Here is a 21801-nt window from a genome sequence, read left to right on the forward strand (position 1 = left end):
AACAGGACCCCGCAGCAGCCAGTGTGCACTGCTGGCTACTGACAGACAGGGTCGGGTGCTTTCTGTAAGGCACTTGTGCAGTAGTTCTTACTGCCTTAGTTTGTCAAGGATCCCTAATTAGTATTTGTTAGTACAGCAGCAGGAAGTCAAAACAGGGCATGGAACCACAACAATTCAATGTTAGTCTGGACTCAGCCCCCTCCCTCAGAGGGCAGAGCCTTTGTAAGCACACTTCTTGCTGAAATCTGCTGATTTTCAATTTTCACACGCCAGCTGTCCCCCAGGCATGGCCAACATTGTGGCCACAGGGTGAAATCAAATCAGATTCCCACCAAAAGAGCATGGAAAGAGGAGAAATTGACAACAGTATGGAGAGGAGGAGCTGAGAAGCAAAATTCCCAGCCCTCACAGGGGCTCTACAGCTGAAAATCTGTGGCAGGCTAACACTGTGAGAACACATTTTCATCAGCAGCAGAATGAGAGGCATATGTGAGCCTTGTGCCATAACTAAGAACAAGGCAAAAATAAACCAGTCACCTCAGCAGGAAAACAGGGACCTTTTTTATCCATAACAGAAGTTAGGAGTCTGTTAAAACTACTTGCTAATCGGACTATTACACTGACTCTAGCATGTGTAGATTTATGGATTTGATCAGTGGAAGTCCCCAAGTGCAAAGTCTGTAAGGTCTGTTGTGACAAAAGGAAGGAAAAGCCTACTTGAAAGGAGCAAACAAACAAAGTGACAAGAAAAGAGACATTTAATTATGATCTAAGTAACAGAAAGGGCTAAGTTTGCAATCAAGCATCCTAACACCAAAAACTAAAGAGAACAAGCAGGTCTCAGTTGCAAGCTGTTGAAAGCTAGGTGCATTCCTGTGGTGAAAGGTCTTGCTTTTCTTGGCATCCACCAATGGTGACCTTGGCACTGGACTGTAAGAACCTTTGAGAAGCATGAGCCCAAGCAGTATCATCCTGGACTTTTAAAATAGGCTTTGATTTGCAGCAACACCAGATTAAGGAGGGCAGTGCTCCACTGCAGCTGACCTTGGTGATTTAACTCTACTGCCTCTCAGCACCTTTAGAGACACGGCATGTGGAGCCAAAATTCAGGTTTCCTGAGGGTAGCTTGGCCAATCTCCTACCAGCGACCACACTGGCTGCCAAAGGCTAAAGGGCAGGAGGCCTCTTTCACCTTTGCTCCCAAAATTCCTTATGGTCACTTTGAAACCCAAACTATAGCCCTGGGCTTCACGAAAAAACTCTAGTCCTTTGGGCCTCCCTATACAAGGCCTCCCAGATCCCACACTTCCTGCTCCACACGCCATCCGCAGCCTCCTCCCACGCTCCAGGTCCTCCCACCTCTCTCCCATCACTATGTCCGGTCCAGCGGGCCGGAACATTGCCTGCCCACTTCCAAGATGGCGGCAGGCGCGCAACCCCCTCAGCAGCGCGCAGCGCCAGGGCAGGGCGGAAGAGGGGGCGATGTGGCCTCGGGGAGCCGCTGGGTGCATGCGCACCACCCGGCGACCGGGGCGGGGCGGGGCCGGGCCGGGTGCAAGATGTCGGCGCAGGGGGACTGCGAGTTCTTGGTGAAGCGGGCCCGGGAGCTGGTGCCGGGGGACCTGTGGGCGGCCAAGGCCTGGCTCATCACGGCGCGGAGCCTCTATCCTGCCGACTTCAATATCCAGGTGAGCGCCGCCGGTGTCGCACCCGCTCGGTACCGGAGGTGCCGCGCGGCCCTGCTGTGTGCGCTGCCTGATTGACAGGCGGCTCGGCCAATGGGGGCGGGGAACGGGGCCGTGGGTTGCCGCGGTGACGTAGCTAATAATAATAATAAAAAATTTAAAATACCTCTCCTACTTATGGTTTTTGTAACAGCTCGGGATCTTTGCATTCCATTTGACTGGCTACAGACCTTGATTTCTAAGTTTTCTATTTGTGTAAAGATTAAACCAGCGTGTTTGTGGAACCATGGAATGTTGAGGGTTGGAAGGGACCCTAAAGGTCGTCTAATCGCAACCCCCCTGCCGTGGGCAGGGACACCTTCCACTTAGGCCAGGTTGTTCCAAGGCCCATCCAAGCTGGCCCCTTCCAGTGTTGGGGCATCTACAAGCTCCCAGGGCACCCTGTCCCAGTGTCTCACCACCGTCACAGTAAAGAATTGCTTCCTGATATCTAACATGAATTTCCCTTCTTTAAATTTGTACTCACTACTCCTTGTACCCCTTACCTATCAGTATGGTTCCTGACAAAGAGTCTCTCTCTGGCTTCCCTGTGGGCCTCTTTCAGATATTGGAAGGTTGTTAATATTAATAATTTTAATAATAAGTATATTATCTTACAGAAGTTTATGCCTAAATTAATGTATGATTAGGTAGTCTAAACTCACTTCCTAATTTCTCCAGCAAATGTTGTAGTCTTTTAATTTTCTGTTACTCAGAGTGCTGTAGCAAATTGAGGACAGTTTTTTCAGAGTGAAGGACTAATTTGATTCATAAAGTGTTCAAGAAAGGTAATGTTCTGTTCTTGCCTCCTGCAGTATGAGATGTACACTATCGAGAGGAATGCTGAAAGGACAGCGTCTGCAGGCAGGCTGCTCTATGACATGTAAGTAATCAGAGCTGGAACCTTACAATTATGCCAGGTGTTCGTTTCTATAAATTGTCAGACTTTTCCAGAAATACAGTGTGAGTGTTCTTGAAAATCCATGTGGATTAATTAAGCAGAAAAGTTCTAATTAATTAAAAAAGACAGTAAAAAGGAAGGTTTTATTTTCTATTTTGCCCATGCACATATTTTCATGGAACGGTTTTGCCATGGAAGCAGATTTTGAGGTCACTGTGCATTCCTTGCCTCAAACTTTGTTACAGGTTTGTGAATTTTCCAGACCAACCTGCTGTATGGAGGGAGATCAGCGTTATTACATCAGCACTAAGGAATGACTCACAGGACAAGCAGACACAGTTTTTAAGAGGTAAGGATTCTGAAGGAACCTCAGGATAAACCCTCTGGTTACATGTCTAGTGTGGCAAGTAAGTGTCAGTCTTTTTAACTTTGCTTGTGGGCTGCAGGGGTTTTTTTCTCAGCTCGGCCTTAGAGACTTCGTTTGGTGTGTTAGGCTTAGGAAAATAAAGGGATATGACAAACTGATTCCCATTGCTTTGTTGGTGATATGGTTAGAGTGAGCCTGCCAAAACAACAAGCACTTAGAAAAGAGATTGAGTTGGGAATAAGTGGAATGGGACTTGTAACTCGTCATCCCACAGATTGCAGAGAACACTGAATGATCATAAAGATGGGGTGAATTCGTACGTATGAAGTGAGGGTTATGAAAATGAACGGTGACCAGAAGGGCTTGGCCGTTACTGCTGGCAACCACAGGCAGTTTTGAAAGCAGGATTTATGCCTGAAAAATTATAACCTGCTGTTTGAATACGTGCTTCAGAAGCTCTAAGGATAAGCAGTGTGTAGCTCTACATAAAGGCTATTCCAGTTAAGAAAACATTTGATTTTTCATGGGATGTGTTTATTTTTCAGAGCGAATACATAAAACATACAGGGAGAATATGTTAGTTTCTTTTTGGTGTTTCACTGGAAGTTTATATTGGAAAAAACTAAATTTTAATAACTAAAATATTAATTGTAGAAGTGGAATTTAAGTCAAAAATAAATGAACAGTCTTGAAAAAGCATCTTGAAATGTTGAATACTTAAGTATTAGGATTTTGAGTATTCCACTCATTAGCAGTCTTACTTGTTAATTCAAGTTCTCTACACCTGAATAAACACAGATAAATATTAATTTGGTCTTCTTTGAAAGAAACAGATTTTTTTTTTTACTCATGGGTATTAAAAACAGAAAAAATCATACATCCCTTTCACTCTGCATGGCAAAGTGCTGTTGACTCATCTTTTACCCTTTTTCAGTCAGTTTTACAATTCAGACACAGCAAGCTAAATGTCTTAATTTTTTTTTTGGTTTTTTTTCAGGATTGTTTGAAACCCTTCCTGGTCGGGTCCAGTGTGAAATGTTACTGAAGGCAACAGAGCAGTGCTTTAACACACTAGAAAGGGCAGAAATGCTACTATTACTTCTGCGACGTTTCCCAGAGACTGTGGTGCAACATGGGGTAAGAGAAGAGAAGATCATAGTAACTATTCAGGATATTGACCTTCTGCTTCTTGAGATTTTGCTGAAATGTGTTTTCCTTTGCCTAGTGAGGGGGTGACTCTTTTTATTCATGTTTAATTGTGGCTAATAGTTCAGATTGCTGTATCGTGAGGTTACCATCAGCAAGGAGTTAGGCAGAAAACAAATGGAAGCCGATAAAACAATCCTTTGTTTTGTAAATGAAAGAATATCAGTTATGTATGACTTTCACCTGTCTGTACATGTCTTTACTAATGTAGTCACATGGCACAGTTTTTCTCTTTTTCTTGTCTTGCTATCTTCTGGAGTTGCTTTTCACCTGTTATTAAGCATGGACAGTTTAACTACACCTTTGGAGACTTGCACATGCTAATCATGCATCCACTGAATAACTGTTCAACCTCATTGAATTGCAGTTCAAAAAGTTTCTAAAACCGCTGGTACAATGTTTAATTTTTACCTCTGCTCACGCAGGTCGGCCTTGGAGAAACATTATTGGATGCTGAAAGTATTGAAGACCAAGAATCTCCAGTGAACTGTTTTAGAAAATTATTTGGTAAGAAAATACTAATGTTCTTGTTTTACTTTTTAGTATGGCAAGATTTTGAGATCAGTAAAACTACTTTCAAGATACTGCGATTAGAAAACCACTTTAGTCAGAAGAGGCTCAGGCCACATTAGTCCAGGCTGACCATATAGTACAAATTGGTATTGCAGTCTGTCATGTGAGGTTCTTGGTGGTGTATGGTCAGCCACAGATGGAGGCTCACATTGCTGGTTGAGAAACCTTACCTAGGACAACTAGAACAAAAAGCCCCACAAACCTAAAGAATTTTTTGGTTTGTTTTCTATTTTAGTTTGTGATGTTCTTCCTCTGATAATTAATAATCCTGATGTACGACTTCCTGCCAGCTTGTTATATAAATATCTGAATAAAGCAGCGGAATTTTATATTAACTATGTAACTAGATCTACACAGACAGAAAGCCAGTATCAAGGTAAGAATATTTTTACAAAATTAAACTTTCTTAAAATGTATTTTAGTAAAAAACACATTATTTTTATGTAATGTAACATGTAGACAATGATTAATAGTAGAATTTGATGTTTCTTAGTTCTTTGTTTCCAAAATACCCCATGGTGCTACAACATATCTACCGAGAGGTAGGACGAAATGTCCAGGATGTCCTTATCCAGCCTAGCAGCTCCCTTGTATGAGGAGGCAGAAATGCCTACTACTCCCTGTTAGCCTTCTCAGTAAAGAATGGTTACCTTAAAAGCTCTGACATAATTTTTATATCTTCTTCTTGAAAATTGATCAATTTGTTTGATTTCTTTATGAAGAGAAAAATGTGCTGGTTTTCCCAGGTTCACAAGATTCCTCTGATATTATGTCTCCAAGCAAGCGCAGCTCTCAGAAATATGTAATAGATGGTCTCACAGAGAAGTCATCCCAGATTACAGATCCTTGGGAGAGGCTATTTAAAATATTGTCAGTTGTGGGAATGAGATGTGAATGGCAAATGGATAAGGGAAGAAGGTAAGAAAAGTGTACTTTCCCAGGTATTCCTTCTCAAGGAGAATTTGGCTTTTTAATTATGAAGGAGGTGCATTGAAGAAGGATTTTAACACAAGAATTTTGTGTAAGTTCACAGCAGCTTTTCTTTCAAGACCGTACAATGTAAAGCAGAAATGTGGCTCTGGACAGCACTTCCAAATTAATCTCTAAACTCAATTTTTCATTATGAAAGTCATACATAAGAACTGTAGTACCGTGAGGTGTCCTTCCCTGTGTGCCTCAGCAAAGAGAAACATGGTAAATGTTCAGTGAAACTTTACTAGCATGTATTCCCAGCTTCCGCTGACTTGAGGTGGGGGGATGTTCTCACCAGAAACATTAAGATTTTGATATTCACTGTACATTCTTTCCTTTAGTTTCGGAGTCTGTCTAACATCCTGAATTCTTTTTGCCTCTCTTTCCCTCAGAAGTTTTGGTGATATTTTGCATCGAATGAAAGATCTCTGCAGATACATCAGTAACTTTGATAGTGATGCCCATGCTAAATATAAGAATCAAGTAGTGTATTCCACGATGTTGGTCTTCTTTAAAAATGCATTTCAGTATGTCAGCAACATCCAGCCATCGCTCTTTCAAGGTAGTTTCTAATGTTTCAACTTCTGTAACGAGTGCATTGTGATTTCATTGCTAATGTCTGAGACATCTTTTCTCATTAGCCTTTTGAAACGGTCATCTGACAAAGTGACATTGACATGGGTCTTGTTATAATTCTCTGAAACCATTAATCTTACTAGAAGTATTTCATAACAACCGCTGTAGTGGATCAGACCAAAGATCAGTGTAACTATCGTGGCTTCAGCCTTGGCCAGCAGAAGTTGTCTAGCGGGGAGAAAAGTAACAGACTAGACATGATGAGAAACATTTCTAGAGTTGATTCCTACTCTTCCATCAGCATCATGTTTCTTTCATTTTCTCCTCTGATTTTTTTTTCCGAGAAACTCGTGTTTCCCTGCTTTCCTTCAATCAAAATATTCTACAAAAGGCTTCCATTAGATAACTGAAGATATTTTTGCATTGGGAACACGCAACAAATGTATAATAAGGCAAATAAAACCTGAATAGGAAAGGATTTCCTGAAATTAACAAGCTTCCAACTTGGCTTTCTTTGTATAGTTCAAGCATAATCTTTAAGGTGTGCTTTGCATATTAATCCTAACTTGTAATTAATTTGTAAATTGAATGTTTAGCGTATGAACGTTATCTGTATATTTTCCTACCCTCTCAGATTTGCATTTGGGATATATCAGATTGCTTGGAACACCTTGAATTGTTTCTTCAGGGATTGATTGGACTTTTCAGAGGTGGCCCAGAGGCTGAGGGAAGTCCTTTAATCTCCAGTTTGTTAGAGCTTACTGAAATAAACAGCATCACAAATAGGAATTTTCAGCTCTTAATAATGTACATTTCCTGCTTTTTCATTCACTGACAGGGAATTCCTTGGAATGATAACAATTGTCACTGTAGGTAATTAGTACTTATTAACACTACAATTACAGATTCATGATAAAATTATAATTTTAATTCCATGTGTTGTGATCATAAGTTTCATCACATTTTTCTGCATGGAGCAAATGATCATTTGACTGAGGAAACAGTCAGTACAAATGATGGGTTTTAAGCAGCTGTACAGAATGTTGGGTAACCAGTTGAACAGTCTCAGTAGATAGCTAAGCTCAAAGGATGAATGATATGGTAACCTGTGTGCAAAGAACATGTGGTCACTTTAACGAATACAGGAACTAATGGAATTGAGTTTTTTGTTCTGCCTAGAGGAAAGAAGAGTAATGGTGGAGCAGGAAGATGTTTCAACTGTGCATGTAGTTTTAGCTGCTTGATTCTGAATTGAGGAAGAAATGAAGTAAAGAACTAGTGAAAATGTTCCTTTTTAAGTTGTACAATTGAGTATTTCAAAACTAGTGTTTTCAGACTGAACTACCAAAAAAAGAAAGTATTTTGATGTAGCAAAGTGCAGTGTTTGTGGTATCCTCTGTCATTTCCTGACATCAGGAAAGTATTTCTGAGACATCTTTTACTCATTTCTGCTTTAGCATTAAAGTCCAGTGGTATTCAGTGCCTTTCTTAGCCTTTCTGTCATTAAAGTTTTTACTCCTTCTCTTTGGAGGGTTTACTGTAGAAATGTAGAATCCTACATATTTTAAAAGCATAGTGGTGGGGAAAAATGCTGTCTCCTCCTTATCTGTAGCTCTGATATTAGATCTGTGACTTTCTTCTCATATGCCTGGATTTGCAAGAAACCTCTGGAGGGAAAACTTTTCAATGCATTTCTCTTACATAATTCATATCTGCTTTGCTGGAGACTTGAGAAATGAATGAGGCAGTTCACATCTCTCCTAACTTCCAGGCTGCCTGCAGGCTTGGCAGGAGTTGCTATTTGGGCTGATGCTTTTAGGGGTTTATTTACAACACTTTCCGCTACAAAACAGTTGAAAACTCTGTTAGCTTACATTCTAGAGCCTGGATAGACAGAAAAACACAACACTGCTCTTGGTATGGCTGTGTAACTTTCAGTACTGTAAGAGAAGGTCTGCAGCCCCAGTCAAGGGTGAGGTTAGGTTTTGGTTTTGTTTAGGACTGCAGGTTTTGGAATCTCTAGTGCACTTGGGGTACTGAGAGGAGAACACTTCTTGGAAAACAGAGCCCTTAGGTAGCTTTAATTTAAATCAGTATGAGTAAAAGAAAAACCCATTCTTTTCTCCTCAGGTGTTAGAACAAGGCAGCTCTTGAGGTTCTAGCAAGGAAACTCTTCCAGCATCCCAGTTGTGGTACTTTCATATGTGTTTCTCATGGATGCCCTCTTCTGGATTATGTCTTGACTCTATTTTCAGTTTGCATAGGTTAGATTCCGATATAGTGGAATACATGATGGTACAGGAGAGGTGATTTCAATCTGTTGTAGCCTTTCTGTAGGGGACATTTTGATGGTGGTATTTAGTTTGGACCTAGTCAAAGGAGATAACCTTATTTGTTAAGTATACCAGGTTGGTTGTTTCTTCTAACATGAACTTCTGTTGTATAGGTCTCCTTACACATCACTTTTGAGTAGATAGGAAACCTTAAGATAGGTTCCTTTATGTCAATAGATGAAATAGATGAAGTAGGTTGTCCTTCTACTAAACTCTGAAAATAGTTCTTCACAATTATGAATGAGGCCTTAGCCTCACATCTTTCTGCAAATAGAAACAGAAGAAAAGCACAAACTGAAAATTCTTGTCTGCACTGCTATCTTATGGGACAGATTTCAAAAAGAGAAAAGGGATTAATGGATTTTCCTTTTCCTTTGTATTTCTCTTTGTCTGAGCTTTACACATCTATATACAACTTGATTGTGCAAAAGGAGGAAATGTTTTTGGAAGGAAAGCTGTCTCAGTAGTGATCATGTACCAGTGTTGTTTGGGATTAAGAAGTATTGTTCCTATTTTGTGTTTAATGAACCTTTAGCACTGGGGTTTGAAATAACAGCTACCAGATCCCACCGGGTGTTCTGTAACACCAGTGAAAGTTAAAATTGTCTTCTGTGTTTCAAATTGAGGCTTCTCTAGAGACTACGGAGAGCGAAGATGAGCTCTGGCAGTCAATTAAAGGTTTAATTCTGCTTACTGAAATCACTGGGATCAAAACTGACACTGAGTGATCCTACCAGGGAATCTTGTCATAAAATATACTCACTTCTTCAAGGCATCAGTGCCTGTCAGCATATTGCTTTGGTTTCTCATGAGAATGTTTTGAGAATATTGCTGTGCTCTGCCATATTTGTGGCTGTTAACTTCAGAGCCATTTGCATTATTCATCTATTGAATTATTATACTTACATAAAACCAAATAATACTTGATGAGAGAACACCTGCTGCCTGAGTACGTCTCGTGGCAGCTCCATAAGAAAAGGATTCAAAAATATTCTGAAGCTCTCAAGCAAACTCTTGTGATGTCTGACCTTTACCATAAGGCTGCTTTGAGGAAACCATAGCTTTACCAGCATAGTTTGAGCTTATGCAACTTAAGTGACTTTATTTCAGATTGTTTTCTCTAGTATTAGAGTCATTACTTGTGAAGGAAACAAAACCAGCTTGCTGTAGGCATGAGTCCTTTCAGATCAGTTTAGAGTAATTGTGAATTAATGTGTCTTTAAATCCAGGTCCAAATGCTCCAAACCAAACCCCACTAGTTCTTCTCGAGGATGTATCCAATGTCTATGGTGATACAGATATTGATCGTAACAAACACATCCACAAAAAGAGGAAACTTGCTGAAGGAAGAGAAAAAACAATGGTAACTTTTTTAGACTTTTTAATTCATTGCAAGAACAGCATTGGTACTGGAATTTAGACAATTGTGGTTTTGGCATAGATGTAATAGACATATTTTTAGAGCTATGCTGGAATAGCTGTTTATGACCACAATTTTCAAAGAGATTTTTTTTCTAAAGCCAGCAAGAATAAAACAATTTTTGCAGCAATTGCTGTAGACACATATGTACTGCTGTGAATATTTTAACTTGAAGGAGTTCAACAGAGGCTGCAGAAACTCTTCAAAAGGTAGCTATAGCAGTCAGATGTCCTACAGCTAAACTTCCAAAGTAATTGACTTTTCGTGACTGGAACTGTCAATATATCTACCACTTTAGTGGTAGAAAACCACTATTTTATAGAATTTCTCTGGTGGTAGAAGTACACACTTATACAAAAATTTCCTTTGCACTATGCCACTGTAGGCTTAAACTGAGTGATAAAGCTTAAAGTGTATGTACTTTAACAGATAATCTGTCTGAAGCTCAGTGATGGTACACCATGTTTAAGAGAATAAATTCGCTTGGGATACTGCCTATCATACTGTGCCACTGAGTTTCTTAGTAGTAAAACAGGTTGGTCTTATATTAAAACAAGCTAAGCAAAAAGTCTCTTAAAGGCACTAATACTAGGACCTTGATATTTGTAATACATAATTGTTTTCATGTGTTTAGTGGAACTTCTGTGGTTTTAGAGTCCTTTGAAATAAGTATAAATTGAGAAGTTAATCTTTTTGTTTTATAATGACTTTTAAGCAGAGCTCAGATGATGAGGATCCTTCTGGGAAGGCACGAAGTCGCCATATTACAGTAAACAAGGCAGATCTTGCAAACTCCATCGAAGTATTAGAGAGCTTCAAACTGGCAAGAGAGAGCTGGGAGCTGCTCTATTCTCTGGAATCACTTGACAAAGGTAAGGCTAACTGCAGGCAGAGTTGCATTTATGCTTCATTGCTCTTCACAGAAGTAATTTTACTGTTGTTGAAATGGAATTCCTGTCAGTTATGAATCCTTAAAATTGAAATTGCTTTGGGTCCTGAGTATTTTTGATAAAAGTTCCAGTAAGGAGCTTTATCAGTTGTTGTATTTCTGAATATTTTGTTCCTGTATTTCATTTCATTCTTGATGTATCTTTGCTTATTCACTTCCACTTCTATTGGAGCAGTTGTTCGGTAGTAGAGCTGATAATGCTGAGTGAGGATGTGCTGCTAATGGCTACCTTAGTATATGCTTAAGAAGATGTGTGTTTACTCTGTCTCTTCCTTTCTCATAATATCTGGTGTGATAATCTTGAAAAAAATTTCTCTTCTAAAAAGCAGGGAAATAGTACCACCTAGCTGCTTTTAGGTTTGTTGGACACTGTGAAGAGAAGTATAATCAAAATCTAAGTGTGTAGAAAAGAGAGTATTCTATATTTGAAGGATTTCATACTCTTACTGTTTTGGTGGGGTTTTTTTCCAATTTTAAATTGAGCTTTTTTATATACATAATTGATTTTTAACCCAAAGCTATGAAATGCTTTATTTTCTCTTTTTCTTCTCTAACCACTTACGCAGAGTTCACCAGAATTTGTGTGTCATGGAAGACAGAGACCTGGCTTTGGTTAAGAATCTTTCTTACAGACATGATCATCTACCAGGTAAAAAAAATACAGTATAAACTAGGAAAAACAACACAATTGTGTTGCTCTTCCTTCTAGAGGTAGCTAGTTTGATTAGCAAGTTTGACTGCTTATAGTGTCCACTGATTTTATGCCTTAAAATATAACCCTTGTGGGGATGGAGCTACACTGTTTGTAACACAGCTAGTTTTGGCATATGGAAAAGACCTCTCTGCAGGCATTTTGACCAGTGGATATAAATCTCTCTCTCTCTCTCTCTCCAATTAGAGAGAAGAATTTTCAAACAGCAAAAGATTTGAATAGGTCTCAGTTAATATTTATCATTCTCCTCAAAAATTAGGCAGACTGTGCCTATTCCAATACCACCTAAAGAAGAAAGCTTGTTCTTTATTTTTCCTTTGGGGGTCTTTTATTTTTGCCTGTACTTGTTACCTGAACAAGAGCTATTTCAAACTTTATTAGTCTAAATAAAGAAACTGTTAACTCAAGACTATGATTATTTGATTCAGTTACAAATATGATTTTGTAAACTGTTTTTTTAAAGCAGAATTCTCTTTATCTTGTCAATGCCCCACAGATGATTGATCCACACTCCTGTACACAGCCCATCACTGGAGAGTGGTAGGCTAAGTTAAAATTTTGAAGGCTTGTTACTTGGACACTCTGTTTTGAAAGCTTTCTGTAAGGGAATTTTTAGTTCTGTTTTTCTACCTATTGTATATAGAAGACCCTAACTGTTGTTTTTATATCCTTTTTTAAAGGGGCAGTACAAAAAAGCAATCAGCAGCCTCCATCACTTGGCAGCTCTTCAGGGCTCTCATTCTCCACAGCAAATTACAGGACAAGGATCTCTAGAAAATCAGAGAGCACTAATCCAGTTAGCATCATGCCACTTTGCCCTTGGAGAATATCGGGTATGTACAGCAGTCCACACAATGGTCCTTCATCATCTGGCCCTGTGGGTCCCACTTGTCTTCTTCCTTTGAATTTTCCTGCTTTTAAGAGGGTATCAAGCATAAACGAGAGTCTACTGAAAAATCCGTGCTTCAGAGGAAGAATTACACTTCCTGCCATATTAGCTGACTGTCCATTAGCAACTCTCTTTTACATATATACATACTCTATTTGGTAGTTAAGATTTGAGAGTTTAGTTACAATTTTCCATAGCTACAAGTGTTTGAGTTGTCTGTACATATAACCTTAAATTTGAATTCTTTAACTTTATTGAATCAGTTCTTAAAATTGAGGGGAAATTCTTAGATATAGGCTTCATGTGGAAAGAAAAAGTAAAGGAACTTCTTTAATCGTCTTAGAAAAGAGTTAGTTATCAACTAACAGTATAAGAGACTCTAGCACAATATTATCTGACCTGACCTCTGAACTTGCTTTACTTTTGCAATACATATTTTGTGTTTTTAATATTACAGCCATGCATGGTGGTCTGAGGTCAGTCAGTGTCAGCACTGATAATAAAGTCTGTGTCTCTTAGGATCTAATGTCATCCTACTGTTATTGGGCAAGTGCTTTTGTCCCTTCCAGTTTAGTACTTTTTCACTGAAAATGTGATCATCTATTCCCAGACCTCTTACTGTCTCTAGGAAATGGCATTAAAAATTCATTGAATTTCTGTCATGCTGTCAGATTGCCATTTTCCTTTCTATTTTTACCATGAACAGAACAAGCTTTACAAAACTATTCTAAGAATACATTTGAAAACTTAATCCTTCAAAATAAAATAGGTTTTGATTGCAGTTTTTGATCTGACACCCTTGAAATGAAGAATGGCAATACATATTTTTTCACAATTAAAATTATATATGTAGGCTCTCAGAGATTGTTAAAGGACAGCTCAGTCTTTTTGCTTAGCCAATCTATGCTGTGTATAAAGTCCATTCAAGTTCTAGCAGAGAATTTTGTGATTTTTTTTTTCTTCTGTGGTGCCTGAAATTTTTAATAATTATTAGCATACCAGAATTTTAAGAACTTTAAATTTAGCATTATCATGTCCCTTCTTTTTATAGCAAACATGTGAAAAAGTGCTTGACCTCATGTGCTATATTTTACTTCCAATACAAGAAGGAGGTAAAGTGCAAGAGGAGCAACCTAAAGTCAAGTCTAAATTCAGGAAAGGTATGGAGTTGCTACTACCCTAAACTCAGTGTCAGTTCATGTGTTCTGGTTGAGTATGTAATTATTCTCATTTTGTATTACGAAAACAGGAAGTTTTTTATCCCTTCTTGGTTTTGTATTGTGGTTTTCGTGCTGGTACCTCTTAAAGTATATTGGTGACAAAGTCCTACCACAGGAAAAGAGAAATGAAGAAAAAAAAAATTAAAGGTTTAAGTTCACCTTTTGAATCATTCATAATTTACCTTCAAAGCTTTCTTCCCTACTTGAGATTGGCAACTGTAGATTTGTTCTGCTCCATTTCAGTTTCTTTCAAACTTAGATAATCGTGAGACCCCTAAAGAACTGTTCTGTTGCAGGGTCGGATTTGAAGCTTTGGCCATGTACCAGCAGAGCTATCATGCCTTACTGCCTTCATCTGTTGTTAGCTTGTTTCAAGGTAAGATAAGGTCGATTGGGACTTCAAGTTCTTTCCTGTCTCTTAAGGCCTGGCTTACGTATCTGGGTTCCTGAAGCTGCATGGCCTTATCCCACTGCTGTGACTAAGTGCGAAGGGCTGTGCCTCAAGTCCTTCTCACCTAAATGGGTTGGTGAACAATCTTTTTTTGGAGGGGGTAATGGAGTGTTGATGGGGGACGGTTGGTTCTCTCTATTTTTGAGCAGAGCAGATAGAACTAATCTCAAAATTTTTGTCTCTGTTCAGACTTCCCTTTATATAGGTCAGTGGAGAGAAATTGATATCTTAGTTGGAAATTTCCAACCTACTTTAGAAGTGTATTTCATTTTGCCTTAATATATAATTTTTAAAGAACTTCTGTATTTGCACAGATGTAGGTGAGATGAATCCCATATATTTATAAAAGCAGCATGTGTTTCCTGATTGTCTCAATGCCATTTTTTCCCTGAAGCTCAGAGCTTTCACGGACAGCAGAGATGACATGGCGCTGGGCCACGTAGTTGTTCTGCTTCAGCATGAGTGGCCAAGGGGTGAAAACTTGTTCCTGAAAGCCATCAACAAAATCTGCCAACAAGGAAACTTCCAGTATGAGAATTTTTTCAACTATGTCACAAGTATCCTTTCCCTAACCAAGAACGTCACATCTTGTGCTGTAGCGTTGAAAAAGCAGTTAGATAGTTTCAGTAGAAGCTCTTTCCCTGAATCATGTTTTGTATTTATTTCCATACCATGAAAGCCTCTTACAAAAGGTCAAGCACACAACGGACTGTAAATACGCTTCCTGTCACCCGTTCTGGCACTTGAGAGTACTCTTAAGTACGTTGCCGTTGCGCTTCGATTCAGAAAACCAGCAGCATAACCTGCAATGCAGAAAAAGGAAGTAAAGAAGAAAGAAAAGAAATTACCTGATGTTTTTGCACTTTAAAAAGCCATTTCTCATAAATTTGTGGAGGACTAGGAATACATGCCTGTTATCTTCTTTGTCGCTTTTAAGAATGAGGTGCTTCAATAGCTGTTCAGTTTGACTGTCCTTTCAGCAGCGTGGCTTCAGATGTGAGGGATAAGAATGAACGTTCTCTGTCATTGTTTCCTTACTCAAATCTTTAACGTTTTCCTCAGATATTGATATGTTGGAGGAATTTGCTTATTTAAGAACACAGGAAGGAGGGAAAATTCATCTGGAATTGCTGCCAAATCAAGCAATGTTGATCAAGTAAGGATAAAAAAGCATTTACTGTTTTCTTTGGAAAAAAAAAAAGGGAGTATGTTCTGGTTGTCTTTGCTTTCATGTTATCTTCTGGATAGTTTGTCATGTCTTTGAGCTTAAATTGAAGGAATTCAAATAAGGCCTTGAGTTTCTTTTTCTGACTCTCCTGCTGATCTGTGAATTACTTTTGGGGGTTCTTCAACTTTAAACTTCTGCTTTTACAGAACTTTATTTCTGAGTGTGGCATTTGCTTTAGAATGATTCATAATGAAGTTATTACAGTAGTGCTCTTTCAACCAGACACTTGCACTTTACAGGAATTCTTTGAATAATTAGGCCTGAGTGCAAGGTGTTGTTACTAATTTGGCTGAACAGTAACACCAAACAGAAAGCACTATTCCTTGTAAACAAAGTTATGAAAGACCACAGAATGATGAAAAACTTTGGTATAAAACATAAATTAAATTACACTCCAGCTACACTCTAAAAACCTTTCTGTTAGAACTAGCAGGTCATCTCTTGCCATGTACTGAACAAGCTTATTCTGGTTAGCTTATTATGAGATGCTAAAGGAAATTAATAATTTGGATTAACTTCCTAGGTGTTCTTACTTGTTCAGTCTTGACTTAGAACTATCTGCTGCAGGGTTTTGGTGGCGGAGTGTTTTGGAATATCCTGGTTGTTTGTGAGAATATGATATTTTGCTTCATAAGAGGGAGGCTTCTTAAAGTTTGTTGAAATTCCACTTTGAGTCAATGTATTCTGGCTATTCATTAACTAGAAATGGGCTGAAGTTTTCAAAATGGGAGCCTAACGTCGGACAACAGGATCCAAATTTGGATTCGTAAATAGATTTTCCGAAGTTCTAGGTAACGAACATAAAAATGAGATGCCAGTTGTAATTAAAGAAAAGTAGAAATTCAAATGCTTACTTATGTGACAGAGAATTTTCTCTTTTAAGCTCTAGATTTTCAAACTCTTACCCTTGCTATATCTCACTGCTTGTAACCTGCTGTATGAAAACAAGCATCAGGATATGCTGCACCACATATCATGTTAAGTAATAAGCTTTGTCAGCAAGAGGGCTTAGCACTGAAGACTCTGCCTGGTAACTTCTCACCTGCTCTCTTGATTTCTTTGTGATAGTTCGGCGCTGTTTCTCTCGGCTCTGTTTGGATTGGCGTGGTAGCTGTTACTTTCTGTTCTGACCCCACCAGTCAGGAAGTAGGTAGCAAGAAGTTTCTAGCAAGACAGAATCTCTCTTTGACCTCCATTTGATCAGTGTTATGTTTACCTGAATGATGGAAATGCTTGTAGAAGGGCAGTCCATTTCTTTGTGCTTATTGAGCCAAAACAAATACCCTGTCCAGCTGGAAAAGCTGTGTATAGTGTCTTTTATGTGGGTCAGATGTGTAGGACTGGAAGCACTTCATCGGAGAGCTGATGGAAGGGATAGTTCAGGGCGTAGGCCACTGATCGGAGATGACGTCTATCCCCTGGTACTGCAGATGTTTTTTTAGCTGGACTGGCTGTGAGACCTAGGGATGGTGTCACCCAGCAGCGTTGACCTCGGCAGTCCTGGTTAGCTCACAGCTTCCCCCAGCTGGGGTTTTCAATAAAGTGTGCCAGCATAGCCCTCTTTCCTGGGACGTGGTTGGTAGGCTCAGTATCTGCAGACTGCTTACATCTTTCAAAACTATCACCAGTTCTGGTTGGATGAGCTGCTGCACCATCCTCCCAAGAAATAGCAGAGGAGCTCAGATGCTATTCAGTCATTCTCAGAAAGACTCTGAGTTTGCCACCACAGGCCAGACATTAAGCAGTTGTTCCTTTGTCTGATCTTTGCTCAGCATAAATGTAGCAATCCTGCATCTCAGTTGATGCAAAATGTATTTCAGATATTGTATGTCTTTTGCAGGGACCGTTTTTTTTTTGGTGACTTATAGGACATTTCTCCCCAGTTGAATTCCATATTCTTCTTCCAGTACTTTTTCTAAGTACCTTGTACTTCATAGGAAATTATATTCATTTTTCTGAAACCAGCAAAGCAAACTGCAATGTGGTTTTCAAAAGCTGAAGTAAGATCTTGGTAGCCTGCAGACTTACACTTGGGTTCTGCAAAATATATATACAGCTTGTATGCTTTCCCTTTGCTTGTATTCATTGTGGAAATAGGAAGGTCCGTGGCTTTGGGTTTAACTGGTGATATAGCCAGCTCATTCTGTTTGTAGTGTCAACAAGATTTATTCAATGACCTTTGAATTGAGCACCACTAAGTGCTTTTGAACTCCCTTCTAGACAAGCCAAATTTCATAGTTTTACTGATTATGCATGTCAGTAGCGGCAGTGTTAGCTGGTGAGGTTAAAGAGAAAAAGAACAATATGCAAGAAGTTGCTGCTTATTACCTTGCTTCTCTGTTTGATAAAACTTACTCTAATTAATCTAATTGTAGCCTATCAAACAGCATAAACTTGATCTGAAAGCTGAGTGTTCTGCCTTTACTCCATTCCCATCACATCTGTCCTTGGGGACAGAGAAGGAAAAGCTCAGTTGGTTTGAAGTGAAATGAAGTATCTTGAAAAAGTAATTTTTATTCTGATTGTGCACATGGGTACATATAGTTCTCACTGCAGATCTTGCAAACAGTAGTGAAGACAAAGTTGCACAGAATCCCTTTTGCAAACATCCGCCACTCTGGGACCAATAACCTCTTGCTGGTCCTTTGTATTATCTGTTCCCCATGTCCATTTTTGCAAGTACCAGCCTCATTCATGTCAAGAACTCCTGAAAAATTATCTCATTTTATTGAATAATTTTTGTGAATATTTTATTTCAGGTTATTGTAGCCGTATTAGAGTGTTAAGTGTCCCATCTTCATTTGACTTTTATAAGCATAGCTCTCCATCCATATCTATTAATAAATTATAGATATAACGAAAATGCCCACCTGTGAGATCTGAAGGTAAGCACCTAACTCAGTATTATAGCTATGTAAGTGTGAGTTTTGCCTCTCTGCTCCCTTCTTAGCATCTATGGGGTGAATGATGCACTCAGTACTCAGGTGCCTAATAAGATTTAGGTGACATTTTGAGAGACTTAGGTTAAGAACCAGACCTGTACACTATACACCAAATTTCTCATTTCTCTTTTTCTTAGGTGGGGCATTGGATTTGCTCTAAGTTGGACATGTTATATTGTTATAGATAACACATACACATAAAGATAAGAACTTCAGGGAGGAGACAAACTATCTTTCAGTTGAGATGCCTTTTGGGGGTCAGTTCATGTGGCCCTGGTCATAAATAGGAGCTTGCTCTGAGCAGGCATTTGTGCTCTGACATTGTGCCATCCTCTAACAGCCTTTTTTTAATGCAGTTTGAATTTGTAAAGGTGAAAAAGGCCATCTGTGGGCTAATGAAAAGATACTTAGGCAACCTTTAACAAACACCGTCATGTGCTCAACTTGGCCGATACCCACTGTGCATGCACTCGGCTTGGGCTCAGCAGCAAACCCCTTTACTCCAAGTTGTGATCTCTCCCAGATTGCTGACATGCTCTTGCCAGCTCTGGAGGGAAGCTCTGGTATCTGCAGTGCTCCTCTGATTAAATCTTTTCTGGCTGACATGCTTCCTGGGAAGAGCTATGACAGTTCATCCTAGTACAACTGTGTATTGTTTTGCACCTGCTGCTGTCCTTTTCCCCCAGTGTAACTCCAAAAATATGTTTATGTATTTAGACCACAGTTGTAGAACAGCCTTGCAATGAAATCTGGGGATATTTGCATGTTTGATGCTGTTAGGGTCCTGCACCCCTTTGGCTGCTCGGTGATCATATTGCTATGTGAGCTCACCCTAGTTTTTTGTTGCTCCTTTTTCTGGAGAGTTGTTTTACACCGGAGGGGGAGTTGGTGTGTGGGTGTTTGAATGCTGCTATTTGCTGTTTTTTAAAGGACTTCTAGCCCTCCCATGGGGTTACTGCAGCAGGAATTCATACCTGTGCTACAGCCCAGCATACAGACTGCTGACAGGTACCAAGTGGAAAAACCCTGCTCATAGTGTGCTGTGTTTTGTCAACATGTTTTACTGCCCATGGTTTTCAGCAATTTGTTACTTAATATTATCTTTTTTTTTCCTTCATTTGTGCCTACATTGCCTGGCAAACCATGTTGTTCTATTATAACATTTATTTTTCTTTTTCCCATAAGTTGCCAGTATCCGTGTCCTTTCAATTTAATAATCACTATTGAATTTAAACAATAATGTAGAAATCCTCCAAAATTATACTGATTTTCAATCATATATTAGCAAGAGTATAACCCTTCCTTCTCAATATACTGGTTACTGGAACCATTTGTAGCTACTTTTCCTTATTTAGGTTGCTCTGAATTCTCTTTTCTGTTTTCCAGCTATAACATGACACACATGTTCCAAAGCGCCGCTGGCCTGCTCAGTAGCTGTAGGTTGCGTATTCTGCTTTAGGTTGTAACTGACCATAGCACTTTGCTGCCAGCAATATTTAAAGCAGTAAAGACTGAAAACAGGGCTTATCCCATAACCTCTGAATATGCTGGAGTGTTTTCAGTGTGGTTTTGCTTCACTTAGCCTAGCTCATTAAGGAATTGCCCAATAACCACTAAGCTAGTCTCCTCTTTGCCTTTTTGATGTGTTGCAGAAGTCTCCACTGTTTTGGCTGAGAAGTCTCTTCTCAAATGCCAGACTTGCTTATTTAAGTGGAAGTTGGGTGGTATTGTTGGTGAGAGTAATTCTGAGATTTTTCCCTTTCTCATTTCCAGCATCTCTGGATTTGCATAGATGCCCTCACCCTTTATTTTTTATTTTCTTTTGTCTTTCAGTGCTTGCTGGGTTTGGACCAGCTCTTCCCTTCTTAACTATGACTCAGGACTTGTCTCAGCATTAGCATTATGCTTTTCTCTCTAAATTAATTTATGCTTCTCCTTTACTAGGCCTCTCTTTCCAGGGCATATCTTTATTTTCCCTTCCCCAGTAGGGCTTGCAGGTAGATGTTACAATGTCTTGATCTTACTTGTCCAGTTCTGGACCAGTGCAAGTGAAGTGTAGTGCTTTGGTGCTGCAGAACATTGTTTTAAGGACAAAATTTAGGTATTGAGTGCTACAGGCCAGTGCGAGAGAGCTGTTCACAAGAACGGCCTTTAACAGGGCAATATCCCATGAGTTTCCCCAGACAGCATTGCTTTAGCTTGCTCAGTTTTGTTCTGTTTAAAAACAAGTCCTGAACTTCTGCTCAGAATAAATGTAATCCCGGCCTGGTGTCTAGAATCTCCGTAAAAGCTGGCTTCTACTGATGCAGACTCACAGCCTGTCTTGATTTGGGTTTTATGAAGTGTTCACTATGCCTTTCGTTAGTCCAAGCATTATCAGTGCCCACAGGATTATATAGCTCCTTCCTGCACTTTGATACTGGTAGAAGATGCCCTCTGCTCTTCACGGTGGCACCCTTCCTCCAGAGAAAGCAAGTTCATCTTGCCACTTCTTTCAACCCCAACCATTTAAAGAAGTGATTCCAAGGAAAAAGCAACCTGGGCAGCAAAAGTAGAGAAAAAAAATATTCCTTTCCCAAGCAAGGAAAACTCTGTACTTGCTCAGTTGAGAGAATAGATTTTCCTGTTAGCCAAAAGAGCAACATTATTTCTTCTCCAACAGTCATAGTAAAAGCAGTGAGAACATAGACTTTTAATGGAACTTCTAACTGTTAAACGAATTGTAAGCTACTAAACACATGATTTTTAAAAAATAGCATAGCACGGGCTATTTGACTCTCATTATTTGACTCTTGTTATATAAAATCAGATATGGACAATAAATATATAATAAGTGACATGTAGTACCCTTTAAATTACTGTAGTCCACTAAATAACGATTATTTTATTTTGTCTGTCTCTCTTTCCTTCATGGCTTAAGGCATCATACAGTTACCCGGGGTATAACTAAAGGAGTGAAGGAAGATTTCCGCCTGGCCATGGAGCGCCAGGTCTCGCGCTGTGGGGAAAATCTCATGGTGGTCTTGCATAGGTTCTGCATTAATGAGAAAATACTGCTGCTTCAAACTCTTGCTTGAATGGACTGGATCATGATGCCATGTCTTTTATGGAGACAGAAGAAGGCTCTTAATTGTATGAACAAGCAGCATGGCAGTGGAAAACCACTTGTTCAGAGAGTCAAAGAAGTTCCCTATGAGTTACAGGTTCTGCAGTACACAAACACTACTCAGTTTGTTCACTGCTTAGTTTTTTTATGTGGGTAGATCAAACTTTATAAATAAAACTTTAAGAAGTCTTCTGTAATATTCTATATGTTTGTGGTTTTTTCCATAGCATAA

The 21801-nt window shown here is 39.3% G+C and overlaps 1 protein-coding gene across 4 annotated transcripts; it reads left to right on the forward strand.

Moving 5' to 3' along the window:
• The first annotated feature begins 1537 nt into the window (after positions 1-1537).
• On the forward strand, positions 1538-21765 carry INTS10 (integrator complex subunit 10). Of its 4 annotated transcripts, none has more exons than XM_027677010.1 (18): positions 1538-1688; positions 2540-2607; positions 2871-2974; positions 3990-4129; positions 4624-4705; positions 5007-5147; positions 5518-5689; positions 6136-6305; positions 9882-10015; positions 10788-10944; positions 11588-11670; positions 12414-12566; positions 13674-13782; positions 14139-14218; positions 14688-14850; positions 15356-15449; positions 19394-19471; positions 21384-21765. In XM_027677010.1, the coding sequence occupies exons 1-18, from the start codon at positions 1560-1562 to the stop codon at positions 21538-21540; spliced, it is 2214 nt and encodes a 737-aa protein (XP_027532811.1). In that variant the 5' UTR covers positions 1538-1559; the 3' UTR covers positions 21541-21765. The 4 variants fall into 4 exon arrangements, with proteins under 4 accessions (XP_027532811.1, XP_027532812.1, XP_027532815.1 ...); XM_027677011.1 differs by having other exon boundaries at positions 10791-10944; positions 21384-21540; XM_027677014.1 differs by lacking the exon at positions 19394-19471 and having other exon boundaries at positions 21384-21758.
• Positions 21766-21801: the final 36 nt, after the last annotated feature.

The sequence above is a fragment of the Neopelma chrysocephalum genome, unplaced genomic scaffold (assembly GCF_003984885.1).
Source record: "Neopelma chrysocephalum unplaced genomic scaffold, ASM398488v2 Primary Assembly neopelma1_42b, whole genome shotgun sequence".
Taxonomy (NCBI): domain Eukaryota; kingdom Metazoa; phylum Chordata; class Aves; order Passeriformes; family Pipridae; genus Neopelma; species Neopelma chrysocephalum.